Source organism: Microchirus variegatus (genome assembly GCF_963457635.1).
Source record: "Microchirus variegatus genome assembly, chromosome: 4".
In the NCBI taxonomy this organism is placed as follows: Eukaryota; Metazoa; Chordata; class Actinopteri; order Pleuronectiformes; family Soleidae; genus Microchirus; species Microchirus variegatus.
In genome coordinates, this window is record NC_139805.1 from 21,892,401 (window position 1) to 21,910,929 (window position 18,529).

General features: G+C 39.9%; 1 protein-coding gene across 1 annotated transcript; it reads left to right on the forward strand.

Annotated features, from left to right (window-relative positions):
• Positions 1 to 777: 777 nt before the first annotated feature.
• tjp3 (tight junction protein 3) lies at positions 778 to 15,046 on the forward strand (the record flags this gene model as incomplete). The annotated part of the gene is made up of 29 exons (XM_083888231.1): positions 778 to 834; positions 1,744 to 1,868; positions 1,967 to 2,069; positions 2,162 to 2,456; positions 2,561 to 2,664; positions 2,765 to 2,957; positions 3,080 to 3,155; positions 3,463 to 3,560; positions 3,765 to 3,867; positions 4,240 to 4,413; positions 4,618 to 4,721; positions 5,012 to 5,096; positions 5,843 to 5,919; positions 6,393 to 6,489; positions 7,916 to 8,004; positions 8,135 to 8,207; positions 8,536 to 8,609; positions 8,859 to 8,928; positions 9,054 to 9,210; positions 9,760 to 9,868; positions 9,952 to 10,171; positions 10,393 to 10,598; positions 10,706 to 10,801; positions 10,928 to 11,001; positions 11,981 to 12,191; positions 12,505 to 12,605; positions 13,176 to 13,754; positions 14,660 to 14,718; positions 14,920 to 15,046. The coding sequence occupies exons 1-29, from the start codon at positions 787 to 789 to the stop codon at positions 15,044 to 15,046; spliced, it is 3,927 nt and encodes a 1,308-aa protein (XP_083744357.1). The 5' UTR covers positions 778 to 786.
• Positions 15,047 to 18,529: the final 3,483 nt, after the last annotated feature.

The window sequence follows — 18,529 nt, forward strand, 5'->3', positions numbered from 1 at the left end:
CCATTAGAAATAACATGGCAGGAAACATTTCCTCAAACCAAACAGCACTGAGAATGTTGAGTGTTTACAAACGCTCTACTATTGCACAAACCTCTCTGGCCTTTGGTTACAGAGTCAGTCAACATACAGTAACTCCTTTGTAGAGCAGGCCCTGGAACAGGTGATGTATTTGAATTTGAATGCTATAGCTTTGCCCTTAAATTATGAATTGTTCTACACAACTATTAACTGCATATTTCTGCATAGCGTTTCTCAGGTTTGGCTCCTAGAAAGACATTTGAAAAAAAAACATGACACACCTTGAGCATGAGTGTTTTTGTTATTCTCTGACTGGTGACCAAATGATTAAGTGATTAGTTAAGAAAATTAATTAAACATATAATGAAAATTAGTGTTGGTTATCATTCTCGTCATTGGTTAGCCTCATTCACCTCTGTACTGTGCATGATTTTTTCTGTGTGTGCACCTTTGTAATAGTATGTGTCAGAATGAACAAACACACACACGCGTGCGCACACACACACTCACACACACAGCCACACAGTAGCCCCTCCTCCATACCAGTCAGGCAGGATTGAGACAGGTGAGAGCATGCTGAGATCAGGTTGTGTCACACACAGACGCTCTTTCCTCTCGGCTCACGCTCAACTGTGCTACTTGTAAGGACCTTGATTAAATGATGTGATGCGTAAATTCTGGATTGATCGTGTCACGTGTAAATATTTATTTGTTCAGGCATTGGTTCCTCATGATTGTTTTTTGTGTGTGTGTTTCCAGAAACCAGGCATGGAGGAGTTAACAATATGGGAGCAACATACAATAACACTGACCAAAGTAAGTGGCTTTTTAATGGGCTGTACATTTGTGTTATTGCGTCTTTGTCAGCATTAGCATTATTTGCTATGATCAATCGAGCAGAAACTTTTAATTTGCACCTATTACTATCCTATGTTTTGCTTCTGGTTAAGTTAGTGTGCTAACCAGGTAGGTCAGGCTCATCCCTTTTGAATGGTAAGTCCCTGTTGGCACCTGCTCAGTTGATGCATCTTGTCTTATGCAGGCAACAATGGCTGATTCTCTTGGCAAGTGACCATGACCATGTCTGTTCCCCATTCTGGAACAGAGAAATCTTCCATACAGTAGCTTTTTAATAAAATAATGTTAAATAAAACTATTGGGTGTTAGTGTAAATGCACTGATGCCCTTTCTTACAAAATCAAACAGGCATTGGCAAGAAACTAAAATGAATTTCAAGTGCAAACAACTTATCTTTAGCATGTTAGTGCTGTTTGTTCTCTGCTCAAATACGGCGGTGAAAGTCGAGACTCTGTACAGCACAGACACAGTCGTATCATTGTTTCCAGGTATTGTGAAGGACTTGTGGGGTTTGAACTGAGCCGTGCTTCGAATTCTCAGTTTCACTGCACAGCCACAGCAGGAATTAAGAGCGACACACCCTGCTGCGCCCCACAGCACCAGCTGTTCATGAACACTACTGGAATGTGCTCCTTCGCCCTCTATCGTTCTTTATCATTTCACAGTATCTCCCACGCATGCTCAGGCTCTTCCCGCCTTCTGTCCGACTTCTTCTTTGTCTTCACTCATTACCTCTTTTGAGGTTATGGTTTCTGTGAAAGTAGATTATGGCACAAGGACGAAATAAAGTTTTTTTTTCTATCAGCTTGTGTGTGTATTGTGTGTGTGAAAAACTTTATTTTAAATCTCATTCTGTTTTGATGGCAGGATCCCAAATTCGGGTTTGGATTTGCCCTGTCAGGAGGAAAGGACAAGCCTCACCCTGACACTGGGGATACAGTTGTGGTGGTGTCAGATGTGTTGCCAAATGGACCAGCCATGGGACGACTCTTGTAAGTCGACTACAAATAACTTTATGTGACTGAATCCTGTCTCTGATTGTAAATTAACCTGGAGACTTGGACCCTTGTGTTTCCCTTTGTCTTTGCAGCACCAAAGATCACATCGTAATGGTAAATGGAACGTCCATGGACAATGTCCACTCTAACTTCACCATTCATGTCCTGAAAAATTGTGGCAAGACTGCAAATGTAGTAAGTATAAAGCCAAAACTAAAACAAAAATGACTTTTGTTTTTTTGCTTATATGTAAAAAAAAAAGGCTTTTCCGATCTATCCCTCTCCAGACAGTGAAGCGCCCTCGCAAGATCCAGATCCCGGCCACCAACACCGCCAGGCCAACTCGAGCCGCCTCCCACTCCAACCTGCTGGACTATGACCCACCAAGACGCACACGGCGCTACTCTGACGGCAGCGACAACCGAAACACGAATCGATACAGAGCGCGCAGCACTTCGCCAGATCGCAACGGGCATGGAAACACGCTGCCGCTGGTGTCGTCGGGCTACAAGAGGCTGCCACAGCAAGACATTATAGACAAACCCATCAGAACTACGTTGACTAAAAAGAAAATTACAGATGGTGAGTTGGCTGGATTTTAGTTTTTTTAGGTAGTCCACACCTGTTACCTTTTATATAAAGTGCTGATTTCTGTCGAGAAAGATGAGACCTCTTTTTTTCTGCAGAGTATGGATTGAAGCTGGGCAGTCAGATCTTTATCAAGCACATGACAGAAACAGGCCTAGCAGCAAAAGAAGGCACACTGCAGGAGGGAGATCTCATCCTCAAGGTACAAACTTAACTGCACCTAAAGTTAACACCTGTCATACAAACATTTGTATGTGAGAGAACCCTCTGTCTGTGCTAATTGATTTGTTTCCTGTGACCAGATCAATGGCATGACAACAGAAAATCTATCCCTGCTGGAGACCAAGCACCTGGTGGAGAAGAGCCGAGGCAAACTGACCATGACTGTCCTCAGGGACGATCGCAAGTTCCTGGTCAGCATCCCAGAGGTGGAGGACAGCGCCCCCAACAGTGAAGACGACCGCCGCCGCCGCGACAGCAGCTCTGAGCTCGAGGGTAAGAGAGGGAGAAGTGGTGTAGCGTTATGGAGAACTGTATTAACGAAGAGCTATTAATGACAGCAGTGAGAAAAAAACAAACGGGTTGATTATTTGAATGCTTCTGTTTTCCCACCACAGATATTTCAGACCTTGACGCAGATATCGCAGTTCACAGATCATCCCGTCAACCCCACAGAGAGAAACGGACACGCAGGTACACAGCAACTATATCGCTGCCTGATAACACTGAAATCTATAGTTATAGTCGTTGGACTTTGGATACTTTGAAGTTTAATTTTCTAACCGCCAAGTTACAGCTTTACACACAGAGCTGATTTCAATAGGTTGTCTGTTTTGTCATTTACATACTTTAAAACTTGTAATTTCATTATTGAAGTAATTAGTTAGTTTTAAAACAGATCTCAGATTATTTCAGCCCCTGATGAAAAGCAGCAAAGTCTGCATTGGATTTTGACTTTGGAAGCAATAAGAAAATTCCTGTATCTACTCTCTTTATCCAGGAGAGCTGACCCTCCTCCTCCAGCCAAGTCTCGGGAGTCATCACCTGTGCGCTCCACCTTGCCTCGGCATCCTGTCACGTCCTACGTCTCTCGCAGAGGTCAGTCCTGCAGCAAATCACTCATTAACACCAGAAAAACAAACATCTTGTCTTCGATAAACACAGAGTGTCTTACCTGTACAGGTATTGACGGCAGAATGAATTTTGGAGCTGTGGCTGATCCTGTGTGTTGTTGCTGGAAGACACATTGAGTTCTAAATTGTAACTTGGTGTTTGTTGTTGTTGCTGTTATTGTTTCTTCAGCTCCATCTGATTCAGAGTCTGAACCCAGCGCCTCTCCCCCTCCTCCCATCAGGAGAGAGCGAGAGAGTTTGGACAGGAGTGAACCGTCCAGCAGCAAATACAAGTCAGTTCATTTTCTTCTGTCTGTTCTTCATGACTTTGATGAACGAAGAATGTTTACAATGCAGTGCCAGAAATAAAACGATTAGTATTGTTTACTATGTAATCTGGAAATGTGGCATATAATATTATATGTTCTGTGAGCAGATATAAAAATAATGCCTAGCCAATGGGAAAATAAGCCTACTTCTCACTTGATTTATGTTTAGCATCAAGAAACATTTTCCTCAGGAGTATAAGTTCCATAGTAAAAATCCACCAGACCAGTCTTAATCCCAACTTTGTCACATTTTATTGGTCTTTCAGTGGAGAAACAACAATTCACGTGTCAAATGAGTTTCTTTATCAATAACTTTTAGTTTTGCGCTCTCTGCAGATCTCTCTCTGGTATGTCCACCCTCCCCCGCTCTCCTGTAATGCCTAACTGGAAGACCTCTCGCCCTTCGTCCTCTGCCTCGCGGCCCCGCAGACCCGTGTCGGACTCGGACTCTGAACGGAGCGCTTCCCCTCCTCCAGCCAGAGAGAGCCCACACCCAGACAGCAGATACAGGTAAGAGATGATGTTTTGTTAATCTCAGAGCTTAAATAAAGATAAAAGCTTCCCCATCATTAGAATATATGCGTATGGAGGATAAATGGACATTTATCAATATATGAATTTACTTAGTGTCAGATTCTCATAGTTTTCAACATCTTAAGTCCCAGCAGATTTTTTTTTCTTATTATTTCTAACTGTGTTTTCTTCTTATTTCAGAGTTCTTCCTGATCTGCGCCCCCAAAGCATGATAAGTTCCCCCATTCCTGTTCGCCAGGATCTACCAAGAAGGGTCAACTCGCCCTTGAGAACCCCGCCCCCAGGTCAGCACACACTGTCTCAGACATGCATATAGACACAAAAAAACATTCATTTGCTTGTGATGGTAACATCCCGGACTTTTCTCTGACACCTCTACAACAATATTTGATCTTTCTGTGTTTGCTGTGGAGTGGGTGTCAGCAGTCAAATACAAATACATCCATAGGAATAACATGAACACTGCTCTGTGCAGCAGGACCCGAGGAAGCCCAGCTGCGCTTAATGGCAACTTATGGAGATTCTGATAAATAAACACATAAATAAACAGAATTTTCTCTGTCTTTTCTTTCAGACTCTGAGTCCGAGTCAGAAGAAAGCTCAGCGCCTCCTCAGAGGCACAGCACCTCATACAGTCAAGACTCCCTCAGCAGATACAGGTACAGATGATGCTTCGGCCAATCCCAACCTCCAACCCCCCTCCCCACCCCAAACCCCACCCCACTCCTGAAACCCAACAGGATCTCACGGAGTGGAAACTGAGAGCCTGTGTATAAATTCTGGCATTATTATTATTATTATTATTATTAGGGTGCAAGCACGAATGTGCGTTCAATTGAATAATAGAAAATGAAGGAATAATAATTATTATTATTTTTATTATTATTAGATAATCATAAGTTTTTATTTACCTTTTTAAACCATAACTTATCCCTCTCTGTCTTGTGATTGCTCCTTTTTTTTGCCTTTTTTTGGTAGCCTTTTTATGTTGCTTGATTTTGTGTTTTTGGCTGTATACCAAGTGTTTGTGCTGACATTTTGTTAATCAATGAAATAAAAGTGAATTTCACTGAACATCTCCCTCTCCTGTATGTGGCTAAGTGTTGATTAAACAGAGTAAAACATACTTGTGTAAAATATTCGATCAGTCCCTGCATGTTTTATTCAGTGTAGTAAACACAACATGAAAAACAATTAAGCAGGACCACTAATAACTTTTGATCAGTCACAAAGCAGTAAAGCGTCAAAGAGAGAGCTTCCCTCAGAGGTACAAAGGTGACTATTAAACATTTAAGTCTCATGCACTCAGCAATAATCATCATATTAGCCACAGGTGCCCCCCTCTCAAAACATAACTGAGATTCTTCCTCTTCCCTCACTCCCACCTCCCTCTCTTCTCTTGCAGAGTCCTGCCAGAGGTTTCTGTGGAGCCGCCACGGTGGAGCGCTGCCAGTGTCCCTGCCAGCAGTCCGCCAAGGAAAGGTGTGTTTATGTGTACTGTACTGCTTCAGCGCACGTGGGCTTTTTTCTGTTTGTAGTAAGTCTCATGAAAAATTGTCAAGGAAGTCATGGTGTGTCTTTGTTTGATTTTCAAGAGTCGTGTGCCAGAATCAAATATTTGACTAAAGGGGAAAACCTGTATGTATGTATGTATATGTATATATATCCACACACACATATAGGTATATGTATGTGTATATATGTGCATATATGTATATATTTATGTGTATATGTATGTATATATGTATATATACGTATATATCCGTCACTTTTATTAAATAATCTTCTAAAAAATTAGATTTTCATGTTTTTCATCCTCAATGTTGAATCATGCCTAAAATGTAGTTTCAAGTTTTTTTTATATATGGATCAGGTGCTTGCTTTTTTATGTTCTTTAATCCACAATACAATCTACTTAAATATGATATATTTCCTTTATGTGTTAATCCAAACAGCTCCTTCAGAATCGGACTCTGAGCCCAGTTACACGTCAGTCACTCACAGAGCGTCTCCAGGCAGTGAAAACACCAACACTGTCAACGACAGGTACAGGTAAGAGGACATTTCATTGACTGTCACAATGTTTTAGGTCTTAATTTGTTACAGCACTGAATAAAATGTGTGAAGTGTCACATTGAAAACTGTCCCACAGACCTGACCTGTGGGACAACTTTAGATCTAACCTAGATTTAACTTCACTGTTGACTGTAAAGCTGCTGACCACTGATAATAACCTGACTAGGCGCTGAAAATAAATATGGGCAGATCACGTGACATGTCAAAGATGTATCAAATATAGTGTATAGTATATATAGATACTTAACTGAAATGTTCTATCAGTTTGATCAGTAACATCTCATGGTCATGGAGTCTTTTCAGTCATTTCAGATTGGTTGGGTTCTCTCTGAGAGGGAAAGGAAGACGCTGACCTTTATGGTTTTGGGAAAAGTCATCACCAGCAGATTTAAAAATCAATAGATTCTATGTATTTAAATAGACTCATACTTTTCACCATCTCATAGTAAATACTGTCCACTTTATGTGTGCTAACATGATACTGGATGACGAACTGGTTAAACTGCTTTACCCACACACAGAGACATGCATTCTTATGTCATTTGTGAGGACACTTCCTCAGCTTTTTACCTTAATGTTAAAACAACATCAAATCATTTTGTATGACTTGAGCTTGAACCTCTGTCTTTGCAGTGTTTAAGGGTCCATTTTGTAACATTTAAGAAGGAGTAGTGGCTTATTTTTATCGAAGTGTATATAAAAATCTTTTGGCAAGGCAAGGGCCTCGCTTTACCGAGGCCACCATGTTTCATGTTTTAAAAGCTTTTACTGTGAATGAAAAAGAATGATGTCTTTTCTGGCATGCAGAGGCCACCGTAGTTCCACATTACATGTGGAAAAGAGGAGGAGTGCCCCATCTGTTACAAACTGCAATCTCACCATTAGATATCACAAATTCTTACACACTTGAGTTGAAGCTTGAGTTACTGTAGCATTCACAGTACTGTAATAAACACTAGTGCCAGTCACTACCTGCCTTGTTGACCCGGGCAGTTCATCATGACAATTTTATAGGTAGTTAGTGGATGGATGTCAGCAAATATGTCCTCCCAGTGCTCTTCTACCTCTCCTTGGCCTGTAGCAGTTGTCAGGCAGTGCGTGTTCATGTGTTTGGTGAGAAGACAGACGGTTACATTTTATTAAAGATTAGCATGCTCCAGCTTTAATGATAGTCAGTGACTCAAACTGCCAAAGTCAAGTCAGACCCAGTGAGTGCTGCAGTGATGTTGACCTGAGGTTAGTTACCATAAATTAGCTTTAATGTGTTTGCCAAAGTGACGGCACGTGCTGCAAAATCAAACATCTTGAGACAAACGTTAAATCTAATTTGTATTTCACAATTAACTATGAAATTGGAGCATATGAAACTTGTTTTTTCTAACGTTTGCTGTTCTTCTCTCAGAGTCCTTCCTGACACGACTTACACTGCAGTGGCTGTGAAGCAGGAGCCTCCTCGTCGCGTCTCGTCATCCAGCAGACCACCTCCTGAAGGTCAGTTTTTCTTGTACCCATGTGTCGCATCTTATCCTCATTCTCCCCTCTTTTTTACCGTCGCCTACAGTTTTAGAGCCAGAAGGCTGAAGTCTGTTGTGACCACATTCTCTGTTTGTTTTACCCTCAGACTCCTCAGTGTCCGATGACCTCTCACATCTCAGGAGGTCTGGGAGCTCTGAGCGAGAGGACAGCCACCGCAGGTAAACACTGATATTATATTATATGTTTGAATAAACTGAAGTTAAAGGGGAAGTTCAGGCTTTTGAAGTGTGGTTGTATGAGGTTTGACTCAAACACAGGCTCTCACTGATAACATGACTGCTTACAGGGACAGAAAAATCCTTTTAGCCACTTCACAAAAGGCTCACATAATTAAATCTATGCCTGCTTATATCTTAAGAATATATTTTCCCCTTTTTCTCACAATTAGACAGCCTTTCCTGGCTTATCTAAGTCAGTCAACTGCTCTCTTTCTCTTGTAAACATGTCAAAACCAACCATCAAGCATCTCCTCCTCCTCTTCCACAGAGTTCCTCATCCTGCTAATGGAAGCACTAACGTCAGGTCTGGGATTTCTGTGAAGAGCAACCCACCTCTGTACTGTAAGGCTCCAGACTCGCAGTCATGTCAACTCTTAATATTGCTTTTCTAGTGGTTGTGATGTTTGATTAGCCGTTTACTAAGTCACCAGATTAAATTGCTAAACCTTTGCTGCACCTTAGCTTTGTATCTCAGTGTGTATAACAGAAAAAACATAATAGCTGTTGTTTAGTTGACATTTTATTGATTAAATAATTCAATATCCAGTAAAGTGATAATTGAATGTGTCACAATTGTTCCGCCTCCTTCAGCTAAGCTCCCCACAGAAGAGCCCATTTACTCCTTACCTCCAGATTCTTACCCGGCAGCACCTAATCCAGGGTGAGTGTTGCTCCCACTCCAAAGTTGAATTAATCCTGACATCAACACATTTCTCATCATTAAATCAATAAACTCCCTGCAACTGAGCCGCTGTCTTGTTTTCCTGTGCTGTGTCACTGACTCAGGTACAGCTCAGACGTGCACACTGTGACGTTTGTGAAGGAGGGCAGCGTGGGCCTCAGGCTGGTGGGGGGCAACGATGTCGGCATCTTCGTGGGTGGAGTTCAGCCCAACAGCTCCGCGTATAACCAGGGAATGAGAGAGGGAGACCAGATTATGCATGTGAGATACTGGGATTACACTTGCGATACACGCTTGTGATTGTTCATCTTTTTCAACACTAAACAAGAACCAAGGGAATAAGAAAAACATACACTATATACATACTATATACAGTACATTATCATGGCAATAGTGTGGTAATCATTTGTATTAGGGAGGTAATATCATGGTAATACCATCACATTTTGGTCACAATTGCTAGTTTGGTAAAAACAATAGTAATAGTGTAATTCTAAGGAGATAATAAAAATTTAAATTATAATAAAATTACATTATTACCATGTTATTTTCAAAGTAATAGTTTGGTAATAATAATTACTATGGGCTACCATCAGGGAAATACCTGCACATGAAACATATTTTTCATTGTTATTATCCAGCTATTACTTGGTAATTACCACTATTTTACTGCCATATTACAAATTACTTCCATACTATCACCACAATTGTAAACAATAATAATTCAAACCTGAATTATAATTCTTATTGTGGAAGCTAAAAGAGGATGATAAATGATGGAAATCTAATATAATTTCCCTTTATTTCCAGGTAAATAAAGTTGATTTTGGCCACTTCACACGCGAAGAGGCGGCCAACCTCCTTCTCAACATCAAAAATGGAGATAAAGTGGAGATTTGCACTCAGAACAAGATGGACAGTAAGTGTGGTGCTAATAACTCATCACAGGAAGACCTGCTTTACTCTCCAGCAGTCACTCAAAACACTCTATTGTCTCTTCAGTTTATAAAAAGATCATGAAGTCCAACCTGGCCGACAACTTCTACGTCCGCGCCCACTTTGACCACGAAGCAGACGGCCCCATTGGTCTGAGCTTCACCCGAGGGGAGGTGTTCAGGGTGGTGGACACCATGCACCGCGGCAAGCTCGGCAACTGGTTGGCCATCCGCATGGGGAACAACCTGCACGAGATGGATAAAGGCACCATCCCTAACCAGACCAGGTCAGGGAGAGAGCTCTAGTTCTACTTTAAAGCTGTAGTTTGTAGTTTGTAGATTCATGGGATAAATGTTTTTTGCAACTGGTTAATGGAGGAGTTAAGGGTTCTGTGAGATCACCATTGTGTCAACACTCAGAATTCCTATGGGAGGGGAGAGCAATAGAAGTCTCACACTGGACCTTTAAGCAAAGGTGAATGTTGATTTTTTATTTTATCTCCTGCAGAGCTGAGACACTGGCCAGCATTGAGCAGGCTCAGCGGGTGAGTGGAGAACGGCAGGTGACGGGACCAAGAGCCGAGTTCTGGAAACTACGGGGGCTCAGAGGGAACAAAAAGAACGAAAAGACGGTCCGGCGCACTCGAGACGACCTGCTGCAGCTCACCATTCAGGGCAAATTCCCAGCCTACGAGAGAGTCCTGCTCAGAGAAGGTGATTTGTTTTTTTATCTACACGTACAGTCATCATGTTGAATCAAGTCCTAGCTCTGTAACTAGTTGAACAAGTTTTTGATAATCCTCGATTGTTTGGGTCTGCAGCTAATTTCAAACGGCCAATCGTCATTCTGGGTCCTCTTAACGATATTGCCATGGAGAAGCTGGCCAGAGAGATGCCTGATGAATACGAGGTGGCAGGTGGGTTTCTTCTTCTTCTTCTTTTTTTTTTCTTTCCTTTTTCTGACAAGTTTCTTCAATTTTCTTCATTCTCCTGATGACTTTTATATGTTAAACATTTGTTGTTTTCCCGTTGCTTCGTGGCAGAAATGGTTCCTCGCAGTGGAGGAGGAGACTCCACAGTTATTAAACTGGATACTGTGAGGAGAATCGCAGAGAAGGTGAGCACGGAAAAAAACTAATATACACTTTGTCTTGTGTACTTTCTTCACCTTACACAAGGGGGCGGGAATCACAGGATTACTCACGGTAGGATACGCGACATATGGTCCATGATACCAATAATATCTATGACGATCAATATACACTACCGTTCAATTGTTTTGGGGGGAAACACTTTTTTTGCAATGAATATAACATTAAATGAATCAGGTTTTTAATTGAATATGTACATAGGTGTATAGAGGCCCATTTCCATCAACCATCTCTCCAGTGTTCTAATGGTACATTGTGTTTGCTAATCGCGTTATAAGGCTATTGGATGATTAGAAAACCATTGAAAACCCTTGTGCAATAATGTTAGCACGGCTGAAAACAGTTTTGCTGGTTCTTTGACGAAAATAAAGTTTATTATTTTTAATAAAAATCATTGTTTCTAATTTTGTCAATGTCTTGACTATATTTTCTGTTCATTTTGCGACTCTTTTGATGAATAAAAGTGTGACTTTTAATGGAAAACGCAACAAAAATTGTAATGGTGACCCCAAACTTTTGAACGGTAGAGTGCAAGACGATCATATAGCGGTACCTCACGATATCTGTGTAACGGAAGAAAACAAAAACGTCTCTAAAAAGTCAAAGTGCAGGATTTCTCTATTTCTTCACAACATGGGGAACAAAATGCATAAAGTCTATGTATTGAACGTGGATGGATCATCTCTTAACGTAACTTTCTCCACCGTTATCCCGCTGCAAACTCCGTCTTCTTCAGCCATGTAACTTCTGCCCTGAGTGTCCCTCATTCATTTGAGCTTCGCCACCGTGAAGAGGCATCAAGTAGTACAGTTTACTTTAGCGCGCCTTCCATTATCCATATTTGAGGACCCTTACCCTTGACTTGAGGATATATCACATTTGATGTTTTTAGCCCTACCTCACACTCTCTGTGCCTCTGTGTTTGTCTTTTCTCTTTATTCCCAGGACAAACACCCTCTTCTGGACATCACCCCCACTGCAGTAGAGAGACTCAACTACATCCAGTACCATCCGATGGTTCTGTTCTTAGACCCTCACAACCGCAAGGACGTCAAGGCCATGAGGCAGAAATACAACCCCAACTCCAACAAGAGCTCCAGACGTCTTTACTCACAGGCTATGAAGCTGAGGAAACACTACAGCCATCTGTTCTCAGGTAAGAAAACAAACATAGGTTCATTTCATTTATTTCATGTTAATTTAAAAGGGTCACATTAACAACATTGTTAATTAATTAATTAAATAAATAATATATAAACTTTATTGATACATAATGTTCGTGACAGATAAATTGTATAACTTACCAGATCCTAGTTGGCTGTTTTGTGTTATTCCTGACAAATACAGTTCATTTATTTATCCATTTATGCTTGAGTTAGTTATTATATATTTTCAATCATTCCTGGATAATACATGTGTAGTGTCTCCAGTTTATAATAATAATATTAATGGAAATGCTTTCCCTCCAGCACGTATTGACCTTCAACCCAATTCTCACATCTGGTATGAGAGCCTGAAGGATAAGATCCGCCATCAGCAGTCCAAACCTGTCTGGGTGTCAGAAGTCACGGTAGGACAAACACACACACACACACACACACACACACACACTTGTTCTCCTTCTCTTTACTTTTAATACCATAAATCTTAACTTCCACAGTTTTGTTCATATATTAATTTTATTTTTAAAGGTCCGGTGTGTTCAATTTGATCTCAAGTGGGCCCGACCAGTAAAATAATAGCATAACAACCTATAAACAACAAGATCTCCAAAATATTTCCCTTTGTTTTACTTTTAATTAAATTTAATGGGAAAAATAAGTGCAATTATGTCTGTAATCACATAGTGAAAGTTGTCTCAAATCTTTATTTGGGTATTTAATTTATATATTAATATACTTTTTTTCCTTCATAAAAAATATTTCAGACTACGTGTATTAGTTTGTGTGTATGATTGTTGTTTTACTGTCTGATTATAATACTATTAATTAAATTGCTACCTATTTCTTATTTAACCTGTATGTTACTACTCTACTCTAACACCAAATTAGAAGCGTCTTAATCCTAATCTTAAGTGAAGAGCAGTGGTATCTGTCCTCCGCTTGGTTAAACATGTTTTTGTCCTTGTGTTTCTGTGCAGTTGGAGAGCGGTGGAGAGCAGGACCTGGACGCTCTGGACCAAACCCAGTCCGACTACCTCAGTGCTGCGAGTGACCTGGAAGACACTGACGGAGAGGCCTTCACAGACGAGGCCTACACCGACAACGAGGAGCTGGAGGAGGCGTATCCCGGTCAGGAGGCAGCCAGGACCTCGCGAGGGTCGAGGGTGGCCGGATCCGCTTTAGCCCGATCGTCAGAGCCGGCCTTCGATCGCCACAGCCCCAGCTCGGACCAGGAGCCTGAAGCCGACCGGTACTCGCTCAGAGAAGTCCCGCCTTTGCTGCATGTTCCTGAGCCCAGGCCCAGCCGCAGAAACACTTACAGTCCACCTCAGAGCGGTGCAGAGGAGGAGGAGGAGGAGGAACCCTCGCATCGCAGCTTTACCGACTCTGACTTCAGTGCGCTTGACGCAGTTTCACCCAACGCTCCATCAGAGGGACCTCCAGATTTTGTAGCACCAGACCCCACGACTCGATATTCTCTGAATGAGCCTTCGTACGCAGAGCCTGAAAGTCCACAACAGGCCAGTCTGTCTTTAATCGAAGAGAAACTACAGCAGGTAAATACAGTTAAAGGAGCACACTTGTGTTTTTTTACTCCTTTAGGTCCAAAACGATGAATGAACAAAACTGTTTATTTTAAGATCAGGAAACGTCCACTGGAATGGACTTTTGTCACAATTGTCTAGAAGTTCAGAGACAAAAACTACTTATGACTGGAAGTAATGGTTAGCTACAGTTGCTGTGCAACAAACTGTTTGCATCCTATATTTAAATGCAAATTGTTTTTAACAGCTAATAGTATTGTTTTATTATTATTGACAGACCGATTTCAGTGTCTGATTTGACTGAGCGACAACTGAATACACCATCAGTGGAAAACGGGAACATTTAAAGCTGCATTATTGTGACAAACCCAAAATATAAACAATGTCACCTTGCCAACTACAAACCAGTGGCTGAATTTATGTAAATTCAAAAAGAACTATGGGAATTGGTCAAAATTATACACACATTTATTAATAATAATAATAATAATAATAATAATGCATTATATTTAAGGCGCCTTTCAAGACACTCAAGGTCGCCTAACATTTGTTAGAATGATCTTTAAAAAAATTGAGAATTGCCGGTTGTTGGCTGTATTTTAATCATTAAAGTTGCGATTGTTGTCCATCTTGTGCTGATTAGAAAATGCTGGAAAATATTGGAAACAATACCTTCAAATTCTCATCTTTGCATTATATTATAGAAGTTAGTTCTTTGATGGTATCTTGTGATAATGCTCTATAGTCTTGAAAATCATCATTCAGCCCAAGTTAAGCTGTTGGAGTCTGCAGTGGGTCGTGCTCGCGTACAAACTCTAAACACAATCTGTGACTGATTTATAATATATTTATTATATAATGAAGACCAAAGATGCTCATAAATCCTTGTATAAAGTCATTGTTGCCGTCTCTTCCAGGCTCGTTCAGCGGAGCCACAGGCAGAACCTGAGGAGAGGAAAGGACCTCAGTTCATCGTGTAAGTCTTTTCTCTCACTCTACAGCCTTGGTTCTCAAAGTGTAGTACGTGTACCACGGGTGGTACGCAAGCTTCCTCTGGTGGTACTTGGAGTAAAATCAGAAATACTGTTTCTACTGTACTTCAAGTGCTCAATGTTTTCTCAGGTTGTGCTTGGTATAGAAACAGGATTATGATAGAATGTCCTCTGCTCCTCAACAGGCTAGCACATCATCACCAAGCAGTCCAGTTCAGACGCACACAGATCAGAGGAAGCGACAGCTCCGAAGACGACGATGACGACGGCGAAGCGGACGACATCGAGTGGGGTCCTGCGACAGAACTCTAGGATTAAAATCTGAGGTCTGGTGATTTTCAACAAGACAAAAGGACAATTTCACACCGCCAAGAATTCTTGGGTTAGTTTTTCTTTGCAAAAGCCAAAGCAATTATATTTATACAGCATCATTCAGACCTGAGACGTCTCAAAGTGTTTCACAAAGGCACAAAGTTACATTTTACACCTGAAGATGTTGGTCTGCTCCTCGTTGTGTTCAGCTCAGAAGGGTGCCAGATAAATGTTGAGATCAAAGTAACTGTAGATTATTTTTGAAATAATCTGAAATCAGTGGGGCATTTGTAGTTGCTGTTGTATGTATGCAGTTGTAGCATATTCTAGTTGTAACTTCTTTTTATGGAAATATATCAGGACATTTAAGATAATGTTGAAATGCCTCTTTTTTTCTACATTAAAGTGTTTTTGTAATTTTTTTTTATTGCCCATAACAGTTCAAGCCTATATATGTTTTTTTTTTTGTTTTTTTTTTCTAAATCAGGTTTCAGGTTAAAATGAATCCTGATTCATTCAGTCACTCAGATCACATGTGAACATGTTTTGTTTTCATATGAATTGAGTCTAATTGTTGAATGGAAAGGTTGTGTGTGTGTATATGTATGTGAAATAAATTCTCATGAGCGTCTGAGGCTAAAATAACAACAGGACAACATCAGTAATATCCTGATGGATTTATTATTATTATTTTTAAAGAAAAATAAATTAAATACGCAATGTAAAGTGAGATGTAAAACATGTTTACACAGATCTTGATTGTACAGGATCCTTGTGTCAAAATCTAGATTTGATAACTTCAATAAATCAGTTCACACTGTTTAATCTCTCTATGAAGTGTAGTATGTGACACTTATCATTTCAAAGCAAATATGCACAATTTCTTATTTAGCATTATATATTTTTATTCAGACTACTTTTATTTTCAATTTGGTAACAGGTCATTTTTAAACTACATAGACTGTGACCTTTTAAAGGTCTTAAATTAAACATTTAGGTGGACTTACTGACAGCACCCACTCTCTCTCATATGATGTGTATTTCACAATAAAAACATTAATTACAATAAAAACATTAATTATGCAAAAATAAATCTAGCATTTTATTTAATTTTCAATAATAACATAGACAACTATAATTCAAATTCAAGCATGTGTGCTGTGCTTAAAGGAAGACGATGTTGAGGTGGTGGGCCGCATGTAATCGACTGCGGGGCTGCATGTGGCCCACGGGCCGCCAGTTTGACACCTCTGTGCCGTCATCTTGAGCGAACATGTTTCTACTGCAGCCTGAATACACTTCCATTTTCATTTGCAAGTGATGGAATGTACCAAGGAAGAAGAGAGTTGTGGAAAAAATGGTGTTTATATGCTTTCTGGTATGTGTAGACACACTTCACTTATTGCATTCTGCAGTCTTACCATTAGATGTCACTAATTCTTCCACAGTGGATCTTTAATGGGCAAGATGATGTGGAATTATTAGGAAAAAAAAAAAGAAAGAATGTTTTTAAGATGTTCAGTATGATTCTACACAAAACTAATAATGCATCAAAGTCAATATTTTGGTTAATCTTTGATAGGCACGATATAGAAGATATATAGTGTTTTTTATTAGTTTTTTTCAATACTATATTATAATATAGTATTAAAAAATATAAAAATAATATATTGCTTGTTTTGTCTGCTGTAACATTCACCCAGGCTGCAGCACCAGCAACACATATGTTAAATGTGTGTATTTGTTACCTCTTTAGGAACTTTTCTGGCAGAAATACTGAGCTTGTGAGGACCAGTAGCCTACATGGAGACCAAACCTGGTAGATCCTCATTTCAGAAGAACTGGTTAAGTTTGGGGCTAAGATTTAAAAGGTTGACATACATTAATTGGTTATGGTTATCTTTTGAGGACCAAAACAGAAACAATAGGATGAGAGGACATTTTGGCTGGTCCTCACAACTTTAAAGGGTTTAAAGGGGATTCAAGCCTTGAAGTTAAGTTAGGATAAGGGTTAAAGTTAAGCATCTAGTTGTGATGGTTAAGGTAAGGGTAAGGGGCTATGGAATGTAGCATGTCTACCAGTGTAGTTACTCAAGATATATGCAAGTATAGTATGACGTTTTTGTCAAAATTTGGACCATTTTTTTTTTTCACATTTTTTTTCACATTTTGGACGACATAGTACAGTATGAAGTTTTTGTCAAATTCTGGATGACAAAGTATAGTATAGTATGACGTTTTTGTCAAATTTAGGACCAAAAACTTTTTTTTTTTTTTTTTTAAATGTGACATTTTGGACGACATAGTACAGTATGAAGTTTTTGTCAAATTCTGGATGACAAAGTATAGTATAGTATGACGTTTTTGTCAAATTTAGGACCAAAAACTTTTTTTTTTTTTTTCTAAAACTGTCAAATTTTTGACGACAGAGTATTGTATGACGTTTTTGTCAAATTTAGGACCAAAAACTTTTTTTTTTTTTTTTAAATGTGACATTTTGGACGACATAGTATAGTATGATGTTTTTGTCAAATTTTGGACGATATAGTATTGTATTATGTTTTTGTCACATTTTGGACGATATAGTATTGTATTGTTTTTGTCACATTTTGGACGATATAGTATTGTATTGTTTTTGTAAAAATTTGGACCAAATTTCTTTTTTTCTAAAAATATGTCATATTTTTGACGACAGAGTATTGTATGACGTTTTTGTCAAATTTTGGACCAAATTTGTTTTTTGTTTTTTCAAAAAATATGTCAAATTTTGGACAACAAAACAAAAACAAAAAAAAAGATATATGCACAATAATGTGTGTGTGTGCATATATTATTTATTTGTGTGTGGACCAAAACACCGTACAAACCTATCTTTGCGCATATATTATGGAGACATTTTATCTGGTCCCCACGTTAAAGGGATTTTTCAGATTAAGACCTAGTTTTAGTGTTATTAGAATCATGGTAATTAATTATTGTTTCTCCGATGTGTCCTCGATAAGATATGAAACGTGTCGTGTGTGTGCGCGTGTATGAGTGCGCGCGGCAGGTGCAGCAGGTGCACAGGGCGGCATGTATCATCATCATCAAAAGCTTCAGGTCACGTGATGGAAGAGACGCACGTGTGTCGAGCTTGGAGTTGATTAGCGTGACTTTGATCGCCGTAGCGTTTGTTTGTGTCTGTTTGGGCGCAGTTATTTCTGGTGTGACGTTGTTTTGCGTGTATATATATATATATATTTTGTTGAGCGCGTAAAAACGGAGTGAAACACTCACGAAAACCGACAAAAGTTTGTAAACTAAAGTCGCGTTGTTTTCCCTCCTCTTTAACGGAACTGGATGTGCGCGCAGCAGAGCGGATGCAGACAGCAGCGTATTGACAGTTTGCGGTGTGTGTGTGTGTGTGTGTGTGTGTGTGTGTGTGTGTGTGTGTGTGTGTGTGTGTGTGTGTGTGTGTGTGTGTGTGTGCGCGCGCGCGCGTCA